Genomic DNA, 22941 nt, shown 5'->3' on the forward strand with positions numbered 1-22941 from the left:
GTAAAGAACCCACCTGCCAATGCAGGAGACGCCAGAGATGCGGGTTTGATCCCTGGGTTGGGGAGATCCCCTGGAGTAGGAAATGGCAACCTGCTCCAGTATTCATGCCTGCAGAATCCCATGGGCAGAGGAGATTGGCAAATTACGGTTCATGGGGTTACAAATAACTTAGTGACTTAGCATGCAGACACGCATCCTGCTTGGTGACTGTGGCTCTGGAGAGATGTGTAGAGCAACACTTTCACTCTTAGAAATACGAAAGTTTGGGGACTTCCCTGGTGGTCCAGTGGCTAAGGCTCTGTGCTCCCAGTGAAGGGGGCCCAGGTTCAATCCCTGGTCAGGGAACTAGATCCCACATGTAGCAACTAAGGGTTCGAATGCCAAAACTAAAGAGGCCCCATGACACAACCAAGGCCCAGCACAGTCAAATAAATAAATAATTTTTTTAAATTCCTTAAAATATGGATAGTCAATGATATGGTCTAGTCTACATGATCAGAACTCACCTGAGTGGTGGCAAGCAGAGGTAGTCCCAGTCCACTGCTCTTTTTAGTATGCCCCGAGGAAAGAGAAATCTAAAGGGGTGGAGGGAGATGACACACACAAGAAAATGAATTCACTTGGGAATTCCCTGTGGTGCAATGGTGAGGACTCTGCACTTCCATTGCAGGGGCCCTGGGTTTGATCCCTGGTCAGGGAACTAGGATTCCAACAAGCCACAGAGCCAAGCAAAACAAGACAAAATGGTTCCACTTGGGTCTCTGCTCAAGGGAATCCTGCCTGAGTCCTTCTAAAAGTAAGGAGCCTTCTGTGAAGCAAATAATATTCCCCCATCTCTCATCAAAGATTCCATTTTGTACTGCATAATTTTAACACTACTTTTTTTTTTTAACATGACACTCATTTAGCTGAGAAAAGCAAGATGCAGAGGGGTGTACAGTCTGTTTCAAAAAAAGGAAGATTTATATCCATCTATTAAAAAAATACTACCAGATGATAGATTAGAAATTAATGGTTGTCTCTAGCATGGAAAATTGGGCAGGGGCAGGGTTGGAAAAAGACTTTTTAAAAATACATTTTGAGGGCTTTCCTCGTGATCCAGTGGTTAAGGCTCTGCATTTCCCATGCAGGGTACATGGGTTCAACCCCTGGTCAGGGAACTAAGACCCCACATGATACACAGTGAAGTGAAAAAGAAGTTTTTTTAATGCCTTTCATGCCCCTCAGCAGCCTACTGATGTAACATCAATGCCCAGATTTTGCCTCAGGAATCAAACTCCTCTTTCTTCTGGCCACCTCCCTGCAGCTTACCTCTCCCACTCCTCTGCCTCCTGGCTCCGGCTGAAGTCTCAGGCTCTAGACTCTGGTCCCTGACAAGTAGGCTGCCTTGAGGCTTTCAGTCTTACCAAACTGTTTTAACTTCTTTCATTTGGGGAGAAAACTAACTGGATATCGTCCTCTACTTAGGGGATCTTAAAACATGGGAAAATGTTATTCCCCACCAGAGCTGAATCTACCCTGAACTTTCTAGAGGTGTTATCACACACACATGTAAGCACAGAACCTCATCAGGAGACTCAGGATTGAATCATAAGTTGATTTGAAGGACCAGCACAGATACCATAACTGAGTGCCTGTGATGGAAAAACACAGGTGGTGGGGGGAGGGATTTGTTTATGCTTTGAAACGGAATGGCACATCAAAAACTTTATTGTTGGACTTCCTTAGCGGTCCCGTGGATAAAACTCTTGTACTTCCAAGGCAGGAAGCACAGGTTTGATCCCTAGTTAGGGAACTAAGCTCAGTGGTAAAGAATCCACCTGCAATGTAAGAGCCACAGGAGATGCACGTTTGATCCCTGAGTCAGGAAGATCCCCTAGAGGAAGTATTCTTGCCTGAAGAATTCCCATGGACAGAGGAACCTGGCAGGTTACAGTCCATAGGGTCCCGAAGAGTCAGACAGGACTGAAGCGACGTAGCATGCACACTCAATTAATAGTTTCCAAATGGTGCCGTGGCTCCATAGGAACCCCTCAGGGACCTCCTGAGTGCCTTCAAAACTCCATGCCTCCACTTCCAACCAGATCAATACAGCTTTCGTCCATTTCTGAACTGGGCTTCTATATGTAAGGCTCATGAAGAAAAGCTTCATTTAAACTAAAGACAAAAGTCTAGAAGCCACTGCACCAGGCAACCACTCAGTTCCTTCCAGCCAAATTTGATGACGCTGTGCTCCTTGCCTCCGTATCTCTAGCAAAACAGTAGCAGAACTTCATGTGGGAATTTCACCTGAATAAACTCCTGGTGTGAACAAGAAGATGGACATCTAATCTAAAGCTATTTGCTGATAGTTGCTGGGTTCGAGGGAAGATCCCCTGGAGGAGAGCATGGCAATCCACTCCAGTATTCTTGCCTAGAGAATTCCCAAGGACAGAGGAGCCTGGTGGGCTACAGTCCATGGTGGCAAAGAGTTGGACATGACTGAAGCGACTTAGCATGCACACATGCACGCTGGGTTCAGAGGAAGCTTCCCTTGGGCTCAATCATAGCTCTGATATAACTAGGGAAGCACATGAGGTGCCTGCATCCAAATCCATCCACAGCAGCCCCACCCAGGAATGCGGCTCACCTGGGGGTGGCAGAAGGCCAACTGCTCCTACTGTTACAATCAACTCTCGATTTGCAGGTAAAGAGGAACAGAACATTAGGTGATCAAAAATGACCTGTTGCTAGATCATCTCTGGGAATCCATAAAGTGTTTTAAAAACATTTTTGGCTATGCTGGATCTTCATTGCTACACTCAGGCTTTCTCTAGTCGCAGTAAGTGGGCTTCTCACTGTATTGGCTTCTCTTATTGCAGAGCATGGGCTCAAGTGCATGGCTGAGAAGTTGTGCTCATGGGCTTAGTTGCCCCTCGCCATGTAGAATCTTCCCGAACCAGGGATCAAAGCCATGTGCCGTGCATTGGCAGGTGGATTCTTAACCACTGGACCACCAGGGAAGTCCCACAAAGTGCTTTCTTGAGCACGTACGGCCATGTTACCGATGAGGAAAGTGAAGGTTGAAAAGGCAAGGTAACTTTCCTAAGTGAGTAAATGACAGAATCAGATTTTTTAAGTTGTATTCTTAAATTGTGAAATAACCCCATGGAATAAAACATAAAGGCAGCCCACAATGCAAAATTATTAAGCAAAGTGAAGTGTAAATTGCTCAGTCAAGTCTGACTCTGTGAGTGTATTGTCCATGGAATTCTCCAGGCCAGAATACTGGAGTGGGTAGCCTTTCCTGTCTCCAGGGGTCTTCCCAACTCAGGGACTGAACCCAGGTCTTCTGCATTGCAGGCAGATTCTTTACCAGCTGAGCCACCATTAATAAGCAAAAGCCTATGTAAATGTCACCCAAGTCAAAAAACAGAATGTTGCCAGCATTCAAGAAACCACTCTCCCACCCACCCCCGCCTTGGGTCTCTGCTCCGTCCTGCTTCACTCCCTCCCCAGAGGTAAATGCTGTCCTGACTGTCATTTTCCTTGCTTTTCTTTATAATTTAACCACGTGTAGGAGCCTGGTAGGCTGCAGTCCACGAGGTCGATAAGAGTTGGACACAACTGAGTGACTTCACTTTCACTTTTCACTTTCATGCACTGGAGAAGGAAATGGCAACTCACTCCAGTGTTCTTGCCTGGAGAATCCCAGGGACGGGGGAGCCTGGTGGGCTGCCTCTATGGGGTCGCACAGAGTCGGACACGACTGAAGTGACTTAGCAGCAGCAGCAGCTGCACAAAGCCAGCATTTCTACTCAGGTCTGTGCAAATCCAAAGTCTATGCTCTTAACCTCAAGATAATGCTTCAATAATGATCCTTAAAGTCTTAGAGCCTTAAAGTCTCATTTGTCTCATATTAACAATGACCCCAGCTTTCTCCTGGTTAGTTTTGCCTGGTATCTCTTTCTATCCTTTTCCTGCCTCAGTAGCAGACTTAGAACATCTACAAATATTTTTGTGGATTCTTAACCTATTTACAGTCATTGATAGTTTTTAATCCTGAAACAAAAGACTAGGAAAAAAGTAAGAGAAAACAAGGAGATGTGAGTCTAAGTCCTTAAGCCAAACCTCCAGCCTGACTCATATCTCTTTGGGCAGCTGCATTTCTATACAAGGAAAGACTGCAGCTGGGTTTAGATAAATTCATACAGTTCATCTACATAACATTCATGGGTAGGGTATGCCTAACAGGAGCCGAATAAAAAAGCTGTTTAAGACTCACAGACTTAACAGACTTGTGGTTGCCACGGGGGTGGAGGGAGGCGGAGGATTGGGAGGTTGGGATTAGCAGATGCAAACTATTATATATAGAACTGATAAAGAGCAAGGTCCTACTGTGTAGCATAGAGAACTATATTCTCTGTTCTGTGACAAACCATAATGGAAAAGACTATGAAAAAGAATGTATAGTTTGTATAACTGATCACTCTGCTATGTAGCAGAAATGAACACAACACTGAAAATCAACTATACTTGAATAAAATTTTTTAAAAAAAGGAAGAAAGCTGTTTATTCACAAAGATACTGACTGCATAAGCACACTGGAACACACTGCATAAACTCGGCACTTGTCATATAAATATACATGGTACCACCATCGTTTCAAGTCAAACTATTTTATTGTCCAAGAGACTCTTTCCGTGGTCTCAGGAGGCCCGTTGTCAACGGAGGACCAGCGAGGCACCCGAGTCCTCACTCCTCTGCGCTCTGCGTGCTGATGTAGTCCTGGAGAAGCGCCTGCACCTCTGCCCGCCGGCTCATCTTGGTGGCCTTGCCCTGAAAGCGGCCTTTCTTCCCAGCTCCCTTGCCTTCCAGCACCTCAGACACTCTGGGGAGCAGAGAGACGGTCAGGGAGGGGTGTCTCTTAGGGAAAAGTCACAGGAAAAACAAGGCCAGCCCTGAAGCTTTCCTCATGGGCTGAGGAGGGAGGGAGAGAAAAAGTAGGCTCCTGGAAATAGTTGTACGTGGGCACAAAGATATACGTACCGTGTTGATTTCAAGAGTGAATAACTAGAAACAATGGAAGTGCCTAGAAATGGACTAAATTATGGCAACCTCCAGGGAGCACGGTGAGTATAATTAGGGGTAAAGAGCCGTAGACACAAAGGCCTGTGGGAACAGCAGTGAGTGAAGCAACTGGGGCTGGGTGAGAAGGGAGGGCCCATGGCACTGGCCGAGCCTATGGTGTCTGAAGAGGCGGCTGGCGCCTACTTCCTCACAGACGCTACCCGCAGGCATGTGGACAGGCATGTGGACACAGAAATGCCAGAGCGTGCCTTTTCCCACCCCACCATTTTTGAAAAAAGCTAGAACTCTATACGTTTTTAAGTAAAAATCTAATTTTAAAAGGTAGCAACTAATTTTGAAAATTTAAAAGAGTACACAGGCTAAAGCAGTCTATCTGATAAGCCTCATCTGGCTAACTGTCAGGAGACAGACAGGCCTCATCTGGCCATCTGTCAGGAACCTCTGCTCTAAATACTTCTGTTTTCCTTTAATGTTTTACAATGAACATGTATTCATCAGAGCCAATCAAGGACTTCAAAAACCCTAAATGCCACAAGGAATATGACGTACTCCACCTCCATAGCTAATTTAAAATAAGAAAATACAAAAAGTAAAAGTCCAACACAATTCTAATTTTTCTATAATAACTACATCAATGCCTTTTTTGATTCAGTGTCAAAATCCTAATTTTTTCCCCCAAGTTTGTCTGTGGCTCTATTTTGTGGATGCCTTAAACACCACAAATATAGGTTTTGGAGAATCCAAAACCTATATTCACGCATCACTTACGAATCTCAATTTCTAAAAGAAAAAACACAAAGTACATTAGATTTGGAGACAAAAAGTCCTGGGCTTGAGCCTCAGTTCTCTCACTTTAACAGTGAGACCTGAGGCACAGGACGTGTGGTCCCTCATACGGAAAAGTGGGAATGATGGTGGTGATCGTTATTTCTGCTCAGCCAGCCTCACACGGCTGTGATGTGACCAACGTAAGATGCAGTGGCCCTTTGCGTTCACCAAGGGCTGTGTTAGCAGGTTAGGCGTACAGGCTCTCCCACCCGCACACAGCTGTCCAGAGAAAACTACCTGGGCCCCAGGGTCTCCACAGCCTCAGCTGGTCCTGCCAGTAAGAAGAGTCCCGCACCTTTCTCATCGCCCACAGTTAAGAAGAGGAGGGTCTCCTAGGACGCAAGACAAGAAGATCAGCCCTGATACTTAAAAACACGCAGTCAACCTCCTCTAAACTGCCCTCTTTTCAGCCTCATAAACACATTTTTATCATACTGCAATATATATATTAACACACTGGACATCTTAGACAATGTGATATGTTGATTGTACTTTAAAGAAAAACAGCTTTTCCCCCTAAACCACAAGTGATGTTCCTGATGAATGATAAGACAGCCCCTTCATTCTGGGGCCCATAAGGGACAAGAAACTTTGACAGTGGCTTTAGGAACTCAGGTTGAACATTAAGTAGGGGGCAGAAGGCTGCTGACTATGATCAAGGATAAAATGCCTTTCATGATCTGACTCCTGCCAACCTCTGGAGCCTGGCCACCCCACTGCCCTCCTACACTGTGCCTGCCACTGCCTAAACCTCCATGTTTCCCTCAGCCTGGCCACCCTGGCTCCTGTGTCTGCCGACTCCTAAGCAGTCTTCTAGGCTCCTGCCCTGAAGCCTCCTCAGCCCGAGAGAGAATGCACTCCTCTCACTCAAGCATCGACCACCCTAAATTACAAAGATCAGCATACATAGCTATCTTCCCAAATAAAAGTGAGCTCCTTGAGAATCTGTACTCTCTACACAGAATTATGAAGAGAGATGTACACACTGCTTGGCCAAGAGTGAATATTTCAAAGAGTATTTTTGGAGTAAAGGCAAAAGAGAGACCTGGAAACCACTAAACTCTAGACAGTCAGGACCGGGAGGAACGCCTGCCTGAGGCAAAGGTAAACAAAAGGGATGGCCTTCTAAGGACCAAGCCAAGCCCCATTCTGAAATCAGGCCCTTGGCACACATAAATCTGTGTGGTATGGAGGAATTACAGTTCTGATAAAAGGAGCTCCGAAGCTGGTAAATGTCACAGTCCCAGAAAGGTCAATACTACTGACCAAGTCTGACACCTAAAACAGAGCCTGGCTCACGGTCAGTGTTGAGAAAATGTCACTGAATGAATTTGTTTCCTATTCTTCACATGTTCATGAGGAGAACACCTTGTAAGGTCTCCAACTAGGGTGGACACAGAACCTCACACTCCTCTTACCTCTGACCCAATCTCATTGGCGATGATATTCATGAACTCAGAATCGCCGTCCTTCCTAAAACAAAGGGCACAGACCTGAGACCAGGCTGCAAATGGGGCTGGGAAATTGCAGGCAGCCCAGCTCCTCCAACTGGCCTCCCCGCCGCCTTTCCTGCAAAGTGCCAAAGAAAGAGGGCAAACGGAGGGCCAGCCCGAGGTCCTTCTTGGTCTGAGCAGGTTACAATAAGCTTTGCTTTATGTTGTTTCTACTTCCTTTAAACAGGATTCTCCCGGGTAAGCGGAGAATTGTTAGATGGTGAAGGACCTGAGGCAAAGTGCTAAGAAAGTTACAGTGAAGATGTTTGTATCAAACCCAGGAAACCTGGAAGGTAACACATTACTTAGGGTTTTCTCAGTCTTGAGAATACCATGGGGGTGACCCGCCTCCCACTCCTCACTCCATGCAGGGAAGAGGCTGAGCCCAAAGCCCAGCACCCCCGGCCTGTCTCACCTGTGTAATGTGATCACACCTCCCCAGTCCGGGCTGTTCCTAAGGCTGTGGGCAATGTGCACAGCCAGGTCTCTGAGCAGATTCAGGTTGTTCTGAAATGGATGCTGTCACTCAGTCATCTGGCGGGGAAGGGGTAACCAGAGGGAGCACTGTCTCCTCCCCCTGCCCCTCACTGCTGACACACTGCACATCCGGTCAGGTGAGGGGCTGAGTCTGGGAGCCTGTTCAGGCAGAGCCCACGCCCTTTCCACCCTCCATGGATAAATCACCTTCTGCAGGAGCTTGCTGGAGTTCTGCAGCTTCTTCACTGCTTCCACGTGGTCCTCTGCTCCACACCTGCAAGAGAAAGGTTCATGGAGGCCTCCCCAATTTCCCAACTGCTTCTGGTGTTGGGCATAAATCAACAATGCCCCTCTTGATGGTATGTCTCCCTCCAGATGGGACCCGGGGACATTTCGAGGGGGCCTCAGGAGGTTGGGGGGAGAGGATATAAAAGAAGAAACCATTCTGTGTGCATCCGGCTAACTACCCAAAGCGCTGCAGCATTTATGACTGCATCTCACCTCCCAGAGATAAGAGTATTCTGTCTCCCGTATGGGTGGGCAGGCTACACTCTGGCTGCCCAGGAGCTGAGAGTCGAGCCTGGGAAGGGGGCGTACGTACTTCAGCAGAGCTGTGAGCGCCTTCTCAATGCCATGACTCCTCTCCATCCACTTCAGCACCCGGTTCCCAGCCAGGAAGATCAGGTTGGTTTTGTTCTTTTTCCCCTTCTCAGTGCCCAGAATTTTAATGACCTACATGAGGCAAGAACGTTAACATACACACATATACATGGATAAGCCACAGCAGGTGCTGGACCTAAGGATAAAAGAGACCAAGATCTCCCCAAACAGCTCAGGAGTAATAATGGAGTGACTTCACTCAGGACCCCTCGGGTATCCCCTCCATCACTCCCAGCCCTGCTGTGATCCCCCACCCCTGACACCCTCTCTCCCATCCATTCAAGAGCCCTTTCTCACCTACCTGAAGGTCACTGAGATTGCTCACATGGGTCCCGCAACACATGTTGGAATCAACGCTCTGGATGGTAACAACTCGAATAGGCCCAGCGTGATCATCTGGCAAACCCCGGCCCCTCACCTGGAACGCGAGGAGAGGAGGAAGGCTGTCTGAATTTTGATGAGGAGCCCTCGGGTGGGCACTCTCCAGAAGCCATCCCGCTGGCTACCCCCCTCACCTGCTCCACCTCTGGATCATCCAGGCTCAGTTCTCGCACATTCACTGGCAGCCGGTCTCGGATTTTTTCATTGACACTCCGCTCGATGGCAGCTACTTGCTCTGCAGTCACAGTGGGGCTGTCCAGCTCAATGACACTCCGGAGTCGCCCCAACTCCCTGCCAGAAGTAGAGTAGTCACAGGATGCTGATGGGGACGACGAACAGTGTAAGGAAGGTTATCGTTTACAGAGCATGTTCATATAAATGCTGTTATTGAATCCTCACAAAAATGTCGCAAGGCAGGGACTGTCACTTCCATTTTACAGGTGAGGGGGTTAATATTAAGGAACATGATCAAGGTCATGCAGCTGGGATTCACCCTCTAGGTCACTGGGCTCCAAATTCTATGTTCACCCCTAAGCAAAGGCAGATGTTTCTCAGGGGAAAATACAAAGTCATCCACCACCCCATCTTCACGGGGACCAGGTGAGCACAGCAGATTTTATCTTCCTGCCCCAACCCATGAGGAGCTGGCAGTCAGGGACCCATGCTGGACAGTCCCCTGCTCACCATGATGTTGTCTTCAGCCCAAAAAGATCATCAGCAACTGCGGTGATGAGATGCTGCCCTGAACAGAGAGAGGAGACAGGAGAAGAGTAAGGAGCCCAGGCAGTCACACAATCCCCATGTCAATGTCATCCCAGAAATTCTGCTGAAGACCTGCTGGACATTAGGTAATACTCTCGAAAGATACTTTACTGAAAATCCTCAGGAGAATTCTGCAAGCTTTATGACGCCATTTCATAAATGAGGAAATCGAGGCCTAGAGAGATCAAATACATGACTTGCCAAGGCAATGTACTTCGTCAGAGGCAGGATTTGAACTCAAGTTCTCATTGAGCCACATCCATTCATCTGACAAAAAGAAAATTTTTTAGGCATTTTTTTTGTTTTGAATTTTTGTTTTTTCCTGGCCTCACCGCACAACTTACAAGACCTCTCAGTTCCCCAACCAGGAACTGAACCTGGGTCCCAGCCGTAAACCTGGAACCCTCACCAGTAGGCCACCAGGGAACTCATTTGACAGAAACTTATCAAGTGCCTACACATACAAGGAACAGGGCTTGGTACTAGAGATATGGTGCTATACTGGATCGATGACAGTGAGGAGGAGGAAAAAAAGCAAGAGGAAGAGGAGGGCCAACTGTGAAAGCAAAGGGAACAAGACAGCCAAAGGCTATGAAGGAGGAAACAAGCCGGGTATATTGAAGAAATCAAGAGAAGGCCAGGATGCAGAGAGCGGGAAACAGGGGTACTGGATGAGGCTGGAGTAGATAAGCACCAGCCCAGGCTGGTCTTACAGCCCATGACAAGATGTCTGGCTTTAGCATGAGCTACAGGCAGCCTTTGAAAAGCTTGAGAGCTGGAAGCGGCTCGATTGGATTTTCAGTTTTAGATTATTCTGGCTGCTCTATGGAGAATGGCCTGCAAAGCAGCAAGACTGAATGTGGGGAGAGCAGCCAAGAGGCTATTACAGAGGGCGGGGGAGAGATGGCGAGAGGTGGGACAAGGACAACGGCGTTGCCAGTGGAAGTGGGCAGAGAAGTATTGAGAAAGTAAAGTGACAGGACGCAGACTGACTGGCTGTCCCTAAAGAGGGGTCTGAGCAGACTCCGAGGATTCAAGCAGCTGGGTAGATGCTGATGCTATGCACTGAACAGAGAAGGCAAACGAAAAACCAGATGTGGGGGAGGGGGTGGCTTTTTAATTCCATTTTGGACATTTTGAGTATAAGGAGGCTATGAGACATATCCAGATGAAAATATCCAGTGGGAGTTAGTAACTTAAACCCAGCAGTTATTCTAATACTTTAACTGCTCATTTTGGAGGTTTCTTTTCTTTGGTGTGCTGGGTTTTCGTTGCTCTGTGTGTGCTTTCTCTAGTTGTCATGAGCAGGGGCCACTTCCCCGTTGTGGTGCCCAGGCTTATTCACTGCGACAGCTTCTCCTGTTGCAGAGCATAGGATCTAACGTATGTGAGCTTCAGCAGTTGCAGCTCATGGGCTCAGTAGCTGTGGCGCATGTGGAATCTTCCCGGACCAAGGATTGAACCTATTTCCCCCACACTGTCAGGCACTCTTAACTACGGAACCACGAGGGAAGTCCTGCTCATTTTGCGTTTATAACATTTATCACATCTTGCCAGAATCCTGGTTCTGAATATGTCTGTCTCTTCTAAAAGGTGAACTCCTGGAGAACCCACACCATATCTCAATCATCTTGACATTCCCAAACAGCAACTGCCCCTGCTAGAGGTGTCCCATCCCGCCGATCTACCTGAATGCTGCTGCATGTGGTCAAACCTCCGTTCCCAGTCCACCCGGACTTGAACCTCAGTCCCAGGGGTCAGGGGCGTCTGGGTGAAATGATCAGCCTGGGTGCCCCGGCGAGTCACTCTCAGCACAGAGATGTCATTGATTGTACCACGGTCATCAGGCTGAGTAAAGAAGTAAAGATAATCAGTGGTGGCAGGCAGGGCTCACCTAACTCCTGGAATCAAAGACTCTCCAGGGCAAGTACGTGAGAAACACACCCAGAACTTGAGATTCCCTAAGGGAGAAAGGCAACGCGAAATGAGGTGGTCCATTTTGTTCCAGGAGGGGACTGTCTCTGTCCTCTTCACTCTGAACACCTGTATATTTTGGTCTTCAGAACAGAATAACAGAATTAAACACTGTAACTATAGCAAGGAAACTTTTAGTAAAACCCAAAGAACTTAATTCTCACTTTCACTGTTTGGCTTAGATTCTTCTCTTTCAATAGTTTCTAAAATGATCAGAATTTTTTTCTCTCCTTCCATTCTATCTTCTTCACTGCTACTAGAATTAAACTATAAAAATATGAAGTATTACAAAATACAACTGCTTACAAGACACTGTGCCTGCCCAAGAATACAATGTAAATAAGACACGGTCCCTCATGCAAATGAAGTCTGGAAAAGACAGACATGCCAACAGACAACTGCAAAATGACCTACAGCCTGCTGCTACTGCTGCTGCTAAGTCACTTCAGTCGTGTCCGACTCTGTGCGACCCCATAGACGGCAGCCCACCAGGCTCCCCGTCCCTGGGATTCTCCAGGCAAGAACACTGGAGCGGGTTGCCGTTTCCTTCTCCAATGCATAAAAGTGAAAAGTGAGAGTGAAGTCGCTCAGTCGTGTCGGACTCTTAGCGACCCCATGGACTACAGCCCACCAGGCTCCTCCGTCCATGGGATTTTCCAGGCAAGAGTACTGGAGTGGGGTGCCATTGCCTTCTCCGGACCTACAGCCTGCTATAGTTCAAAAAAGTACATTGCTCTAGGGAAGCTCAAAGGAAAAGGACCTAACAATCTTGGGAAATCAGGGAAGACTTCCTGGAAGAGGTGGTATATAAAATGAGACCCACTATGGATACCGGATGTCACAGGTTTTCCTTCAGCAGATCAGAAAACCTCTACGCTGGGCAGTTTACTGAGTACATTCTCTCACATAATTTATTTGCCTAAGTACTTCCATAGCTCACCACAGCTTCCTGAATGAAGTCCACACACCTTAACACATTCTTCAAGGCCCTCTGAAATGGCCCCCACTTAGCTTTCCAAAGCTATCTCCAGCCTGTCATCAACACGTATCATAAGCTCCAACTATATGGGACTACTTGAAGTTAACCAGACTTGTCAGATTCTTTCAGGCTTCCCTGCCTTCCACTGTGCTACTCTCTCTGCTGGGAAAGCCTCTCCCACAATGCCCACCTTTGAGGTGAGTATCCTCCTTTCTCAAGTTCTCAGTGGATCTTGTCCCTACCCCATCACAGTACTGATAAGCCTGACCTCTCTTGTGCTTCTTCAGAGGAAACTTTTTCCTCTGTGCTAAACATGCTAATGGAATTCCGACCTCAGGTCCTTTGCACTTAACTCTCCCTCCCTGGAAATACTTCCCCTGCCCCACCAGCACCACCAGATGACAGGAACGGCTTACCCCCCACTTCCCTTAGTTCTTGACTAAAATAACTTGTCCCCTACCTAGGAGATCATCCCATCACTCTCTTTCCCTCAAACTTTAGTTTTCTTCATAGAACTTATCCGAGCTGGTATACTATTTATCTAGTAACCGTTTTGTCTGTTTCCTCCAACAAATACACTATGTAGGCAGAGACACTTGCTCGTTCAACCTTTATCCTCAGAGCCTGGAACAGTACCAAAGAGGATATGTTAGGGCTGGCTAAGTATCTGTTGGTAAGTATCTGTTGAGTGAACAAATGAGCTGCACTGAGCTAATTCCAACTGTATTCATTACAGCTGAGACTGAGAGAAAAAAGACACTTCCCACTGGGTGAGAAAGGAATTGAGGGCTTCCTGGGAAGGGAAGGGAGGGGAGGGGAGCGAGATGGGCCTGGTACCTGTCCCCCGCCCTCGGGGAAAAGCAGCGTGTCTTCCAGTACCACTTGGAAACCGCTCAGCACTTCCTTCTTGCCGTTGCTTTCTTCGGTGTGCAGCTCCGCGGGACGGCAGGAGACCACGGTGGTGGTGAACTGGGTGGAGAGGGATGCCAAAGTAAGCCCCGATCCCAACCCTCAGCGCACCTGACTGAATCCAGCTCGGTGCCCCTTCCACGCGGCGCCCCCTCGCCCCGCACCCGCTCGGAGCAGCAAGTTCCCCGCCCCGCTGGCCGCACCTCTCTGGCGTAGCTGTCCCGCTGACACCGAAACGCCATCGCTGCTGTCTCCCAGGCCGCGGGGATGCGCGCTCACTGAAACACCCGGCGGCGGACGGAGAGCAAAGCGGGACAATCTTCACTCCGGCAGCGTCTCTGCGCAGGCGCAGCAGGGCAAAGAACGGGATGCGGTTTGGTCAAATTTATTCAAAACGCGACTTACAGGCGCTCGGAATTGTTTAGCGACTGTTTGTGAAAAGGACCAGAAAAAAAAAAAAAAAAACAAGACAAAACTGCGGTATGAACTTGTCGAAGCACTTCGTTTGGCCCCTTTGGACCTCAGGGAGGGACATAATTCGGACCCGCAGAAGCCCGATCGACAGAAACGTGGATGGTACTGGTTTGAGAATACACAGCAGCGCCGCCCAATGGAATTATAATGCAAGCCACATATGTTCATAATATTTTTATTTAAATGACCATATCTAAATTTTTTCATCATGTAATGAGTTATTTTAAAATAAGAGTTTCTCCCCCACCCCGTACAAAATTTTCGAAACGTGATGTGTATTTTACACTTACAGCACTTCTCAGTTGGGGCTATCAATATTTCAAGTACTCAGTAACCATGTGTGACCATTGCTACCTGATTGGACAGTGCAAATAAAAAGATTAAAATAAGCTAAACTGCAATCAGTGTCTTAAAACGTTAAACGAGTTAAAAGTTTAGATTAACTTTCTTTCTGCTATTTTGCTGCTAAGTGCTCAATCCTGTCGCACTCTAGAACCCCATGGACTGTAGCCCACCAGGCTCCTCTGTCCATGGGATTTTTCCAGGCAGGAATACTGGAGTGGATTGCCATTTCCTCCTCCAGGTTCTGTTCTTTTAAATTAACTAATAAAAGCTTGAAGTCTCCAGATGCTTCAGAATTTAGGATTTTCCTGATTTTAGGCAGTAATGCAGACCATACCTATATGTTACTTAATGTGTTCATTTGGAACTCTGGAGCAACCCCCTGTGATCAAATGTATGAATATATTTATGCTGAGAAATAAATGCACTAAACCGAATAAACAAAGACTATAAAGAGCAACTTCACTTTCACTTTTTACTTTCATGCATTGGAGAAGGAAATGGCAACCCACTCCAGTGTTCTTGCCTGGAGAATCCCAGGGACAGGAGAGCCTGGTGGGCTGCCGTCTATGGGGTCGCACAGAGTCGGACACGACTGAAGTTGGACACGACTGAAGCAACTTAGCAGCAGGAGCATAAATATCCTAACATCATTTTAGGTCATGTTTTGATGCCAGATGAGTTTTGTTGTTAATTTTTTTAAACTCATATTTTAGAATTTTTCAGTTTTCAGAATTGTAGGCGAAGAGAGATATGCTATACAAGTTCAGGTCCCAGCTTTGCCACTTACTGTAACCTGTTTGAGCACTATTAAGAAAAGACTTAATTATTTTATAAGGTTGATATGAAGTTCAAATAAGACATAAAGTTTACTTAGATAATATATAAATACTTGTGCTGAGTCACTCAGTTGTGTCTAACTCTTGCAACCCCATGGACTGTAGCCTGCTAGGCTCCTCTGTCCATGGGATTTCCGAAGCAAGAATACTGGAGTGGGTTGCCATCTCCTTCTCCAGTGGATGTTCCCAACCCAGGAATCGAAGCCAGGTCTCATGAATTGCAGGCAAATTCTTTACTGAGGGAGGTTCTAAAAAGAAATATTAGTCACTGAAGAACAATAAGCCATCTCATAATTTAAAGCAAATGAAACCAGGGAATTCCCTGGTGGTCCAGTGGTTAGGATACTGCACTTTCATTGCTGAAGGCCTGGGTTCAATCCCTGGTCCAGGTACTAAGATCCTGCAAGCCTTGCAGGACAGCTGGAAATAAATAAATCAAGCAAATCAAGCCAAGTATAATTTTATCTTGGCAAATACCTAAAAGGGTTTGGAGAATGGAGCACTCTTGGTGGTGGAAGTGAAAATCAGTATTTCATCTAAGAACAACTTAGCAACAGCTTTCAAAATATTTACATGTATCTGTTCTTTGACCTAGCAATTTCACTTCTGGAATTTACACTATATGTACTCCTTGGCGGTCCAGTAGTTAGGACTCAGTGGTTCCACTGCCAGGGCCCAGGTTCAATTCCTGGTGGGAGAAACAGGATCCCACCTGGTTCTGGCAGGGGGTAGAGGTGAAGGGTGGTGTGGATTTACCCTACAAATGTTCTTGCCAAACATGTAAAGATGTACTTTTTAATGCAAGGAAATTTCAATTTTCACCTTCGTGAAAACTGAAAAAGACCAAATTGATAAGGAACCAGTTAAATTATGGAAAATATGTTCAACTGAATAACATGGAGCCATAAAGAAGAGTCAGATCTATGTACACTGACTTGGAAAGAACTCCAATATATATTAAGTGAAAAAAAGCAGGGTGCAAGATGTATATAATAGTGTGAGTCCCACTACACATGCACACAACTGCATTTGCCCATGCATGTGTTAAATTTTAATATATATTGTACTGTATATACACAATACAGGATACTGTATATGTTTATGTTCCAGATATGTTGTATATTGTTTTATATATATAATTATATAAATTATAGGTATTATATAATTTATAATATTGTATATAGATATATGTTTATTGAGGAAACTATTAACAGTGGTTACAGCTATTAAGAGAATACAAATCCTACTTTACATTGTAAACCTTTCTATACATTTAATTTTTTAAACTATGTCCATAAATTACTGATATAAATTTTAGAGTTTCTTTAAACAAATCTCAGTACTTTACCCTGAGTTCAAGGGCAAGGTCTGGGTATTGAATTTTGTTTAAGTCACAGTTTAAATACACATTAGGCAATCAAAAAATGTTTATGGATGAATGAGGTAGCTGATGAATGGAGGAGTAAAGAGACATAGGCATTAACTAATGTAACAATTACCTTTAAAAGTGTAAAATTTCTGGAGTATGCAGGAAGCTGAAGTGGGTTTCTGGCTGATGCTAGAGGTGGCAGTGTTAGCCATACAATGAAAGACTGGATCCTGCTCTGAAGATCAGACCATAGGTCTGGGCATGGAAAAGTTTCTCAGCTTGGTTACAAGTCTGTTCCCAACATCTTTCTTCTTGAAATCTCGACAGTAAGGGCCAGGATATCTGACACCCACCTCTCCACTGGGAAGGAGCTATAGAGGGGGAAGAGGCTTGCCTCCAGGAGGAAGAAGTACCAGAAAGAAAGAGACAGAGAACACTTCCTAGAGATTTATTATAATCTATATGTTGCTTCTGTGGGTTTTGCTTTAAAACATACACACACACAGGCTCAAATACTCAAGAAAGCCTTGATGAGTACAAATATAAAGATTATGGCCAATCCATAGGAAGTCAAAGGCCCCATCTGTCTGCTCCTCTCCTATCCTGCCATCTGATACAGCAGCCATATCAAGTGCCTAAGGAAAAAAAACAAAAACATGAAGGAGGGAATTCCCTGGCAGTCCAGTGGTTAAGACTCTGCACTTCCAATGCAGGGGGTGCAGGTTCAATTTCTGGTCAAGGAACTAGGACCCTACATGCTGCACAGCACGGCAAATAATAATAATAAATAAAATGAAAGCAATGGAAGAAACTTTTTTAAAAAACATGAAGGAAGACCCTTAATAAAAAGCTTCTAGGAAAGTTCAGAGATCTCAGAGGACGCTGGTGCACCATCAAGGAGCTGACAAAGACGCAGGTCCTGGCTTGTTAGAGTGACTAGACAATAGCCGCAGCTTCCTCTTCAGCTCTGCTGTCACAGAAAGTTAATTACTTGTTGCATCGGCACTGTCAGAATCATCCTAGAGAAAAAAGAAGTCAGAAACACCTGTACAGTCTGCAGTGGACATCTGTGTTCACGAAAGCTGCTCACTCCCTCTAACTCCCTCCAAAGTCTTCTTTGGTGATTTTCTAAATCACACAACTTCTAGGGAGCCTAACACAGAAGGATTTAAATTTTGGATGATAAAATAAGCCACTGGTACTCAATAAACAACACTGTGCCATGAATCATTTAATGTGAGAATTTCAACAAATGCTATACTGGTCCTTACAGCTGTAAAGATAATAAACATGGTCAGGCCTGCTCTAAAATGGAGAAGCAGAAGGGAAGAGATGGAAAGGAGGAAGGGCTTTCTGGGGTTTTCTAAAGCATTAAAGAAGGACATTTGACCTCCTGTGTCAAATTCAGATTTGGCTAATGTGCACTGAGAAGCATGATCTGCTAGAGACTGGGACCTTTCTAGTATCTTTATTTTTAAGGACAGAAAGGAAAGTGAAGGGTTAAGGAACAGGCTTTACTTACATCCAAATCATCCATTGCAGGAGGTGGTCCCTTGGTGCTGACCTTTTTCAAAAGCTGGTAGAAGAGAAGAGGAGTCACAAAAGATAAGAGGAGTGAGGGAAGAGCAACCTGCATATCGATGAACCACCGGAAAATGGTCCCAGGCAAACAGTTGCCCCAGTTTTAAAGCCCCTAATATAACACTGGAATAACTGGAGAAAAGTACATTGAGCCCCTTTTTAAAAGGAAATTTAAACACACACACACACCCTAACAAATCTGGGTTAGTGTCTATTAGTGTTTTTGCAACTTGAATAAACAGTAGCTGAAATTCCGAAACCAAATATCTTATGCAAGGTACAATTTATTGGGAAACAGTGATTCATTCTGTGATGTGAATTTTTAGATTGCATAGTTTGAGTTTCCCCTGAAGCTGTCTGGGTCATGAAAAACACACACACGTATGTAAAGAAAACAGAAGAGAGAGAGAACAAGAATTACAGAAAAGTAGGAAAAGGTTTTGCCAAACTTCTTCAGAATACAGGCTCTACTCTAAACAGTGAATGAATCTGTTTATAGTTTCACGGACAGAATATTTATTTCTTGCATCCCTACTAAACAATGCACAAAACATATAAAGACTACCACACCAATAAGCAGCCTGCCGGGGAGCTCACATACTTCTGCCTAGCCTGATGACCCTGGAGGAGGGCACCCACTCCAGTATTCTTGGAAAATCCCCATGGAGAGAGGAGCCTGGCAGGTTACAGTCTATGGGATCGTCTACAGGGCTGCAAAGAGTCAGACACGACTGAGTGACTAAGCAGAGCACAGCACAGTTGATGACAATCCTTGAGTGTGTGCAGAGGGCCACCAGAAATGACTGAGATGGGCAGAAAATGGAATTACCTCTGCATAATGCTCCACCTGAGCCAGCTCCACTTCTTCTTCCCCTTCCCAGTCTCTCCAGTTATCAAAGTCCACAGACAACCACACTGGCTGCAGAAGAAAAGCACACAGAGCCCCAGGTCAGGAAGGCAGCAGCAGAGGCGCATAGATGAGTGTGGAGATGTGTGTGGGAGCATGTTTGGGGGAAAGAGTCATTGGGGGTATCATCTTTCCCCTTTGACTAACCCCCACTCTGGGCTGCCACGTCAGCAGCAGCTACAGCAAAGGTTGACCAAGAACTTACTAAGTGCCAAGCACAATGCCAGGCACTGTAGAGGATGGAAAAGCATAAACTCTGCCCTCCAGGAGCAGACTGACTAGAGAGATAACACATCTAGAAAAATAGCTGTATCATAAAGCATCCTAGGAGTCAACAAAGCTGCATTCCCTGGAATCAGAGACAACTCTTGGACACCAATATTCTAAGTTCCCATGCTTAGACAGGGAAAGAAGTTGTTCACTCATTCATTGAACAGGTGTTTACTGAACACATACTATGTGATTCTGAGGTTGGCACTAGGATTATTAAAACATTTAATACTGAGTCCCAGCCATCAAGAAACAAGTAAGGGGACTTCCCTGGTAGTCCAGTGGTTAAGAATCCACCTTGCAATGCAAGGGATGCAGATTTGATCTCTGACTGAGGAACTGAGATCCCACATGCCACGGAGCAACTAAGCCCACCAGCTACAACTACTGAATCCTGAATGCTCTGGAGCCCACCCGCCTCAACTAGAGTGTCCAGGCACCACAACCAAAGATCCTGCATGATGCCACAATGAAGATCCCACATGCCACAACTAGATCCAACACAGCCAAATAAGAAAAATAAACTTATAAAAAGAAGTAGGGAAGAGAAATGTAAATAAATTATAATACAGTGTGGAAAGAGTGACAGTGGCTTAGGTAGGGGTTAGCATGGGAAACCAGACTTCTTGGGGTTTCAGGGCTCTGCCTTGAAGGATGAGCAGGGGTTAGGTGGGCAAAGGTAGTGATAATGGAGAGTTTCCAGGAAGAAGGCACAGTAAGAGGTAAACAATAGCCCGGTGCATGAAAAAGAGTTGCAAACAGTTTGCTGTGGCTGAAATGTGAAGTCCAAGGCAGAGAGTAAAGTGGTGTGAGGCTGCAGAAGGCAGGAATAGCAAAATCACAAGCTTATATATCACACTGCGCTGTGGTGCTGAGACTTCAACCCAAACGGCAGAAGCTACACATTCAAATGCCTAAGCATGTCAGAGAGACAATGAAAAGGAGTGAAGTGGAGCACATGCCCTATTTAAAGCTCAAACTCTAGGCATTTGAGAATTTAGACCAATGTGGTCAGAGTCTTCAGTTTCCGAGAGAAGTTGAGAATCTGGATTTTTAGGTGAAATCTCTCTTTTTTTCATAATCTCTACTTAAAAAAAAAAATCCAGGTCTTTTATTTTCTTTACACCTAACTTGATAGGTTGCAACAGTTCAGGCTCCCTTCCATTGGTTCTCATGAAGTGTCCTTCTCTAGGCAGGGCAGGTGGGTCCTTCAGCTGAACTCAAGGATGTTTCTCTTTGGCTTCCTTTCTTTTTCTGGCTTCCTTCCATATTTCTTCACACATTTCAGGAAGCTACCTCAGCTCTTAGAATGCTTAATATGTTTTTGGCAAGAATCCTGCCCTTAACTTGTTTGTTTACAAAGACGCCAACAGCATGCTGGGTAATACTGTAGACTCTTCCAGTGTTGCTATGTTCTAATTATAACATTTGTGGGGTATTCATTTTTGAACAGTGCCCCTTCCCTTTAGATCTACAACATCACCTTTCTTGTAGATTCACATGAATGTGGCCAAAGGAACAACTCCATGTTTTCTAAAAGGCCTAGAAACATGTAGTGGGTGCCCCTCCTCTTTCCCTGTTGGTCTTTTTGGTGAATTACTGAAAGATGGTGGTTCTGACCAAGAGGTGAAATCTCCACATTTTTAAATGTAAGTAACCCTTCAAAATAATTTTCAACACTGAGAAGACGGCTAAAACAAATCTGAGAGCCAGATCTAGCCAGCAGGCAGCCAATTTTCAACTTTTAGGGAAAAAGAAGCCACTGGAGGGTCTTAAGAGGAAGAGTGACAGGGTCAAATGTGTGTTTTGGACAGACCATGTTGAATGCAGAGGGGCTGAAAATATGCAATAAACTTCACCCAGTAATGGATAGGGCCTGAATTAGGAAGACGTGAAATCACGGATTCAAGACTATTTAGGAGAGGACTTCCCTGGGGATCTAGTGGTTAAGAATCTGACTTGCAATACAGAAGACCTGGGTTCCATCTTTGGTTGTGGAACTAAGATCACACATGCTTCAGAGCAACTAAGCCCTTGCATAACTAGAGTTCATGCACCCCAATGAAAGATCCTGCCTGCAGCAAGTAAGACCTGATGCAGACAAATAATTTTTTAATGCATTATGTAGGAGGTCAAATAGGCAAGACCTGGTGAGTAACAGAATGTTTGTGGGAAAGTAGCCAAGGCTGATTCCCAGACCTAACTTGGGTACCTGGGTACACAGAGCACACAGGAGAAAAAGCAGCCACTTCCCACACACCCACCTTGATATCCTCCTTGGTGAGCCTGGGCCAGGCCACCTTCTCCTTCCATTTCCTCACAAAGCAAGTAATGGAGCGGCCAGAGCGCTTATCTTGGGAGTCCTGCCAGGTAAAGAGCCTCACTTTTAGGGTCCGTGGTTTAGAATGAATCTCCAATTTCCCAAACAGCTTTCCCATCCAGTCCTTACTGTTCCACCCCACCCTTACCTTGCAGTTCACCTTGGCATAGAACTCAATCTCATTGTAAAACTCCACTCCATCAGGATTCTTGCAGCTGAGGAGACAATACTGCTAAAGAGATGAGGAAGGCTGAGAGTGGGGGGCAGCAGAGAAAGGAAAGATTCCCAGGAAGTGGGAGGGGGTGGGGGGTGGGGGTTACCTGAACACAATGCGGTGGTCTTCGATGAGCACGTGGACATCCGTGCTGTCCTCAACACAAAACTCCATGAACACATACTTGGGCCTGTCGTACCACAGGGTCCGGGCATGCTGCCTGAAGAGGAGTTGAGGTGGGGCTTCATAGCCGTGTGAGAGGGAAGACAGGGAATTTGGGAAAGGTGGAGGGAAAACACAGTGACGTTTTATGCTACAGCACGGTCAAAGCGGGGCCAAATGAGGCTGAAGGGAGTGGAAGCGGGGCTGACAGGATTGGGGTGTGCGGTGAGGGGGAACCTGAGAAGAAGTGGAGAAGTGTGAGAGTAGAGAGGTAAGGGAGACATGGAGAATATTCAGGTCACATTTCTCTTCACCACCCCAAGGGTACAGACCTGAAGTCCAGGGCTCCCTTGGGACCTCACAGAACCTGGAGCGCCCAGAAAACAGAGAAGCGACTCTCTAGTGAAAGAGGCGGCCAGAAGCACTTACCGTGCCATGGCTGCTCCCGCTGCCCTGTGGCGTTTGGAGTCCGAGACAGGGGCTGCTATCTTTAGATCCTAGGGACGCCCCCAGCAGCTGCCTCTCCTTATATGGTCGGGGAAAGGATTTAGAAGAACGGGAAACGTGGCCTAAGCCAAGGGATTCGCATTCTAAAGGGTCTCTGGGACAGCACAGTCCCTACAGACCTTCACATCTCCGGGGTCTCCAGAAATATACACATTAGGAACAGACGACCCGCCAGCCGGAACCAGAGGAAGGGCTAGAGGTCGATACACACGGAAGGACTTGTCCTGGCTTCATTCACCTGTTTCTCCAATGCTCAGTATACTCAGTGCCCGACACAAACCAGGCACTCAATTAAAAAAACTATTGGGCAGAATTAAATACCGAGGGAAGTCGGGCCCCGGGTGACGTCTGAACTCGGTGACCTCTGAGCCCCGCCCACCAGCTCCCCAGGTTTCCCAGCTGGCGCGCCGTTGCCATGGCAGC

General features: G+C 46.1%; 2 protein-coding genes and 1 pseudogene across 11 annotated transcripts; all 3 read right to left on the reverse strand.

The window, feature by feature from the left end:
• Positions 1–4642: 4642 nt before the first annotated feature.
• On the reverse strand, positions 4643–13856 carry AARSD1 (alanyl-tRNA synthetase domain containing 1). 2 transcript variants are annotated; one of them, NM_001435433.1, is made up of 12 exons: positions 13737–13856; positions 13462–13593; positions 11360–11519; positions 9594–9651; positions 9044–9200; positions 8830–8946; positions 8470–8600; positions 8076–8142; positions 7807–7898; positions 7317–7371; positions 6136–6230; positions 4643–4870 (listed from the first exon to the last, which is right to left on the reverse strand). In NM_001435433.1, exons 1-12 carry the CDS (start codon positions 13773–13775, stop codon positions 4735–4737), a joined length of 1239 nt encoding a protein of 412 aa, NP_001422362.1. In that variant the 5' UTR covers positions 13776–13856; the 3' UTR covers positions 4643–4734. The 2 variants fall into 2 exon arrangements, with proteins under 2 accessions (NP_001422362.1, NP_001033162.2); NM_001038073.2 differs by having other exon boundaries at positions 7317–7467.
• A 3133-nt stretch (positions 13857–16989) lies between these two features.
• On the reverse strand, positions 16990–22807 carry PTGES3L (prostaglandin E synthase 3 like). 9 transcript variants are annotated; one of them, XM_024979501.2, is made up of 8 exons: positions 22638–22807; positions 22441–22536; positions 21956–22069; positions 21784–21850; positions 21580–21678; positions 18968–19057; positions 18080–18133; positions 16990–17192 (listed from the first exon to the last, which is right to left on the reverse strand). In XM_024979501.2, exons 2-8 carry the CDS (start codon positions 22446–22448, stop codon positions 17043–17045), a joined length of 582 nt encoding a protein of 193 aa, XP_024835269.1. In that variant the 5' UTR covers positions 22449–22536; positions 22638–22807; the 3' UTR covers positions 16990–17042. The 9 variants fall into 9 exon arrangements, with proteins under 9 accessions (XP_024835269.1, XP_059733655.1, NP_001098952.2 ...); XM_010816211.4 differs by adding an exon at positions 17549–17576 and having other exon boundaries at positions 17104–17192; positions 22441–22807; XM_059877672.1 differs by having other exon boundaries at positions 22441–22807.
• Positions 19066–21368, reverse strand: LOC107131526 (large ribosomal subunit protein eL21-like; annotated as a pseudogene).
• Positions 22808–22941: the final 134 nt, after the last annotated feature.

The sequence above is a fragment of the Bos taurus genome, chromosome 19, assembly GCF_002263795.3.
Source record: "Bos taurus isolate L1 Dominette 01449 registration number 42190680 breed Hereford chromosome 19, ARS-UCD2.0, whole genome shotgun sequence".
In the NCBI taxonomy this organism is placed as follows: Eukaryota; Metazoa; Chordata; class Mammalia; order Artiodactyla; family Bovidae; genus Bos; species Bos taurus.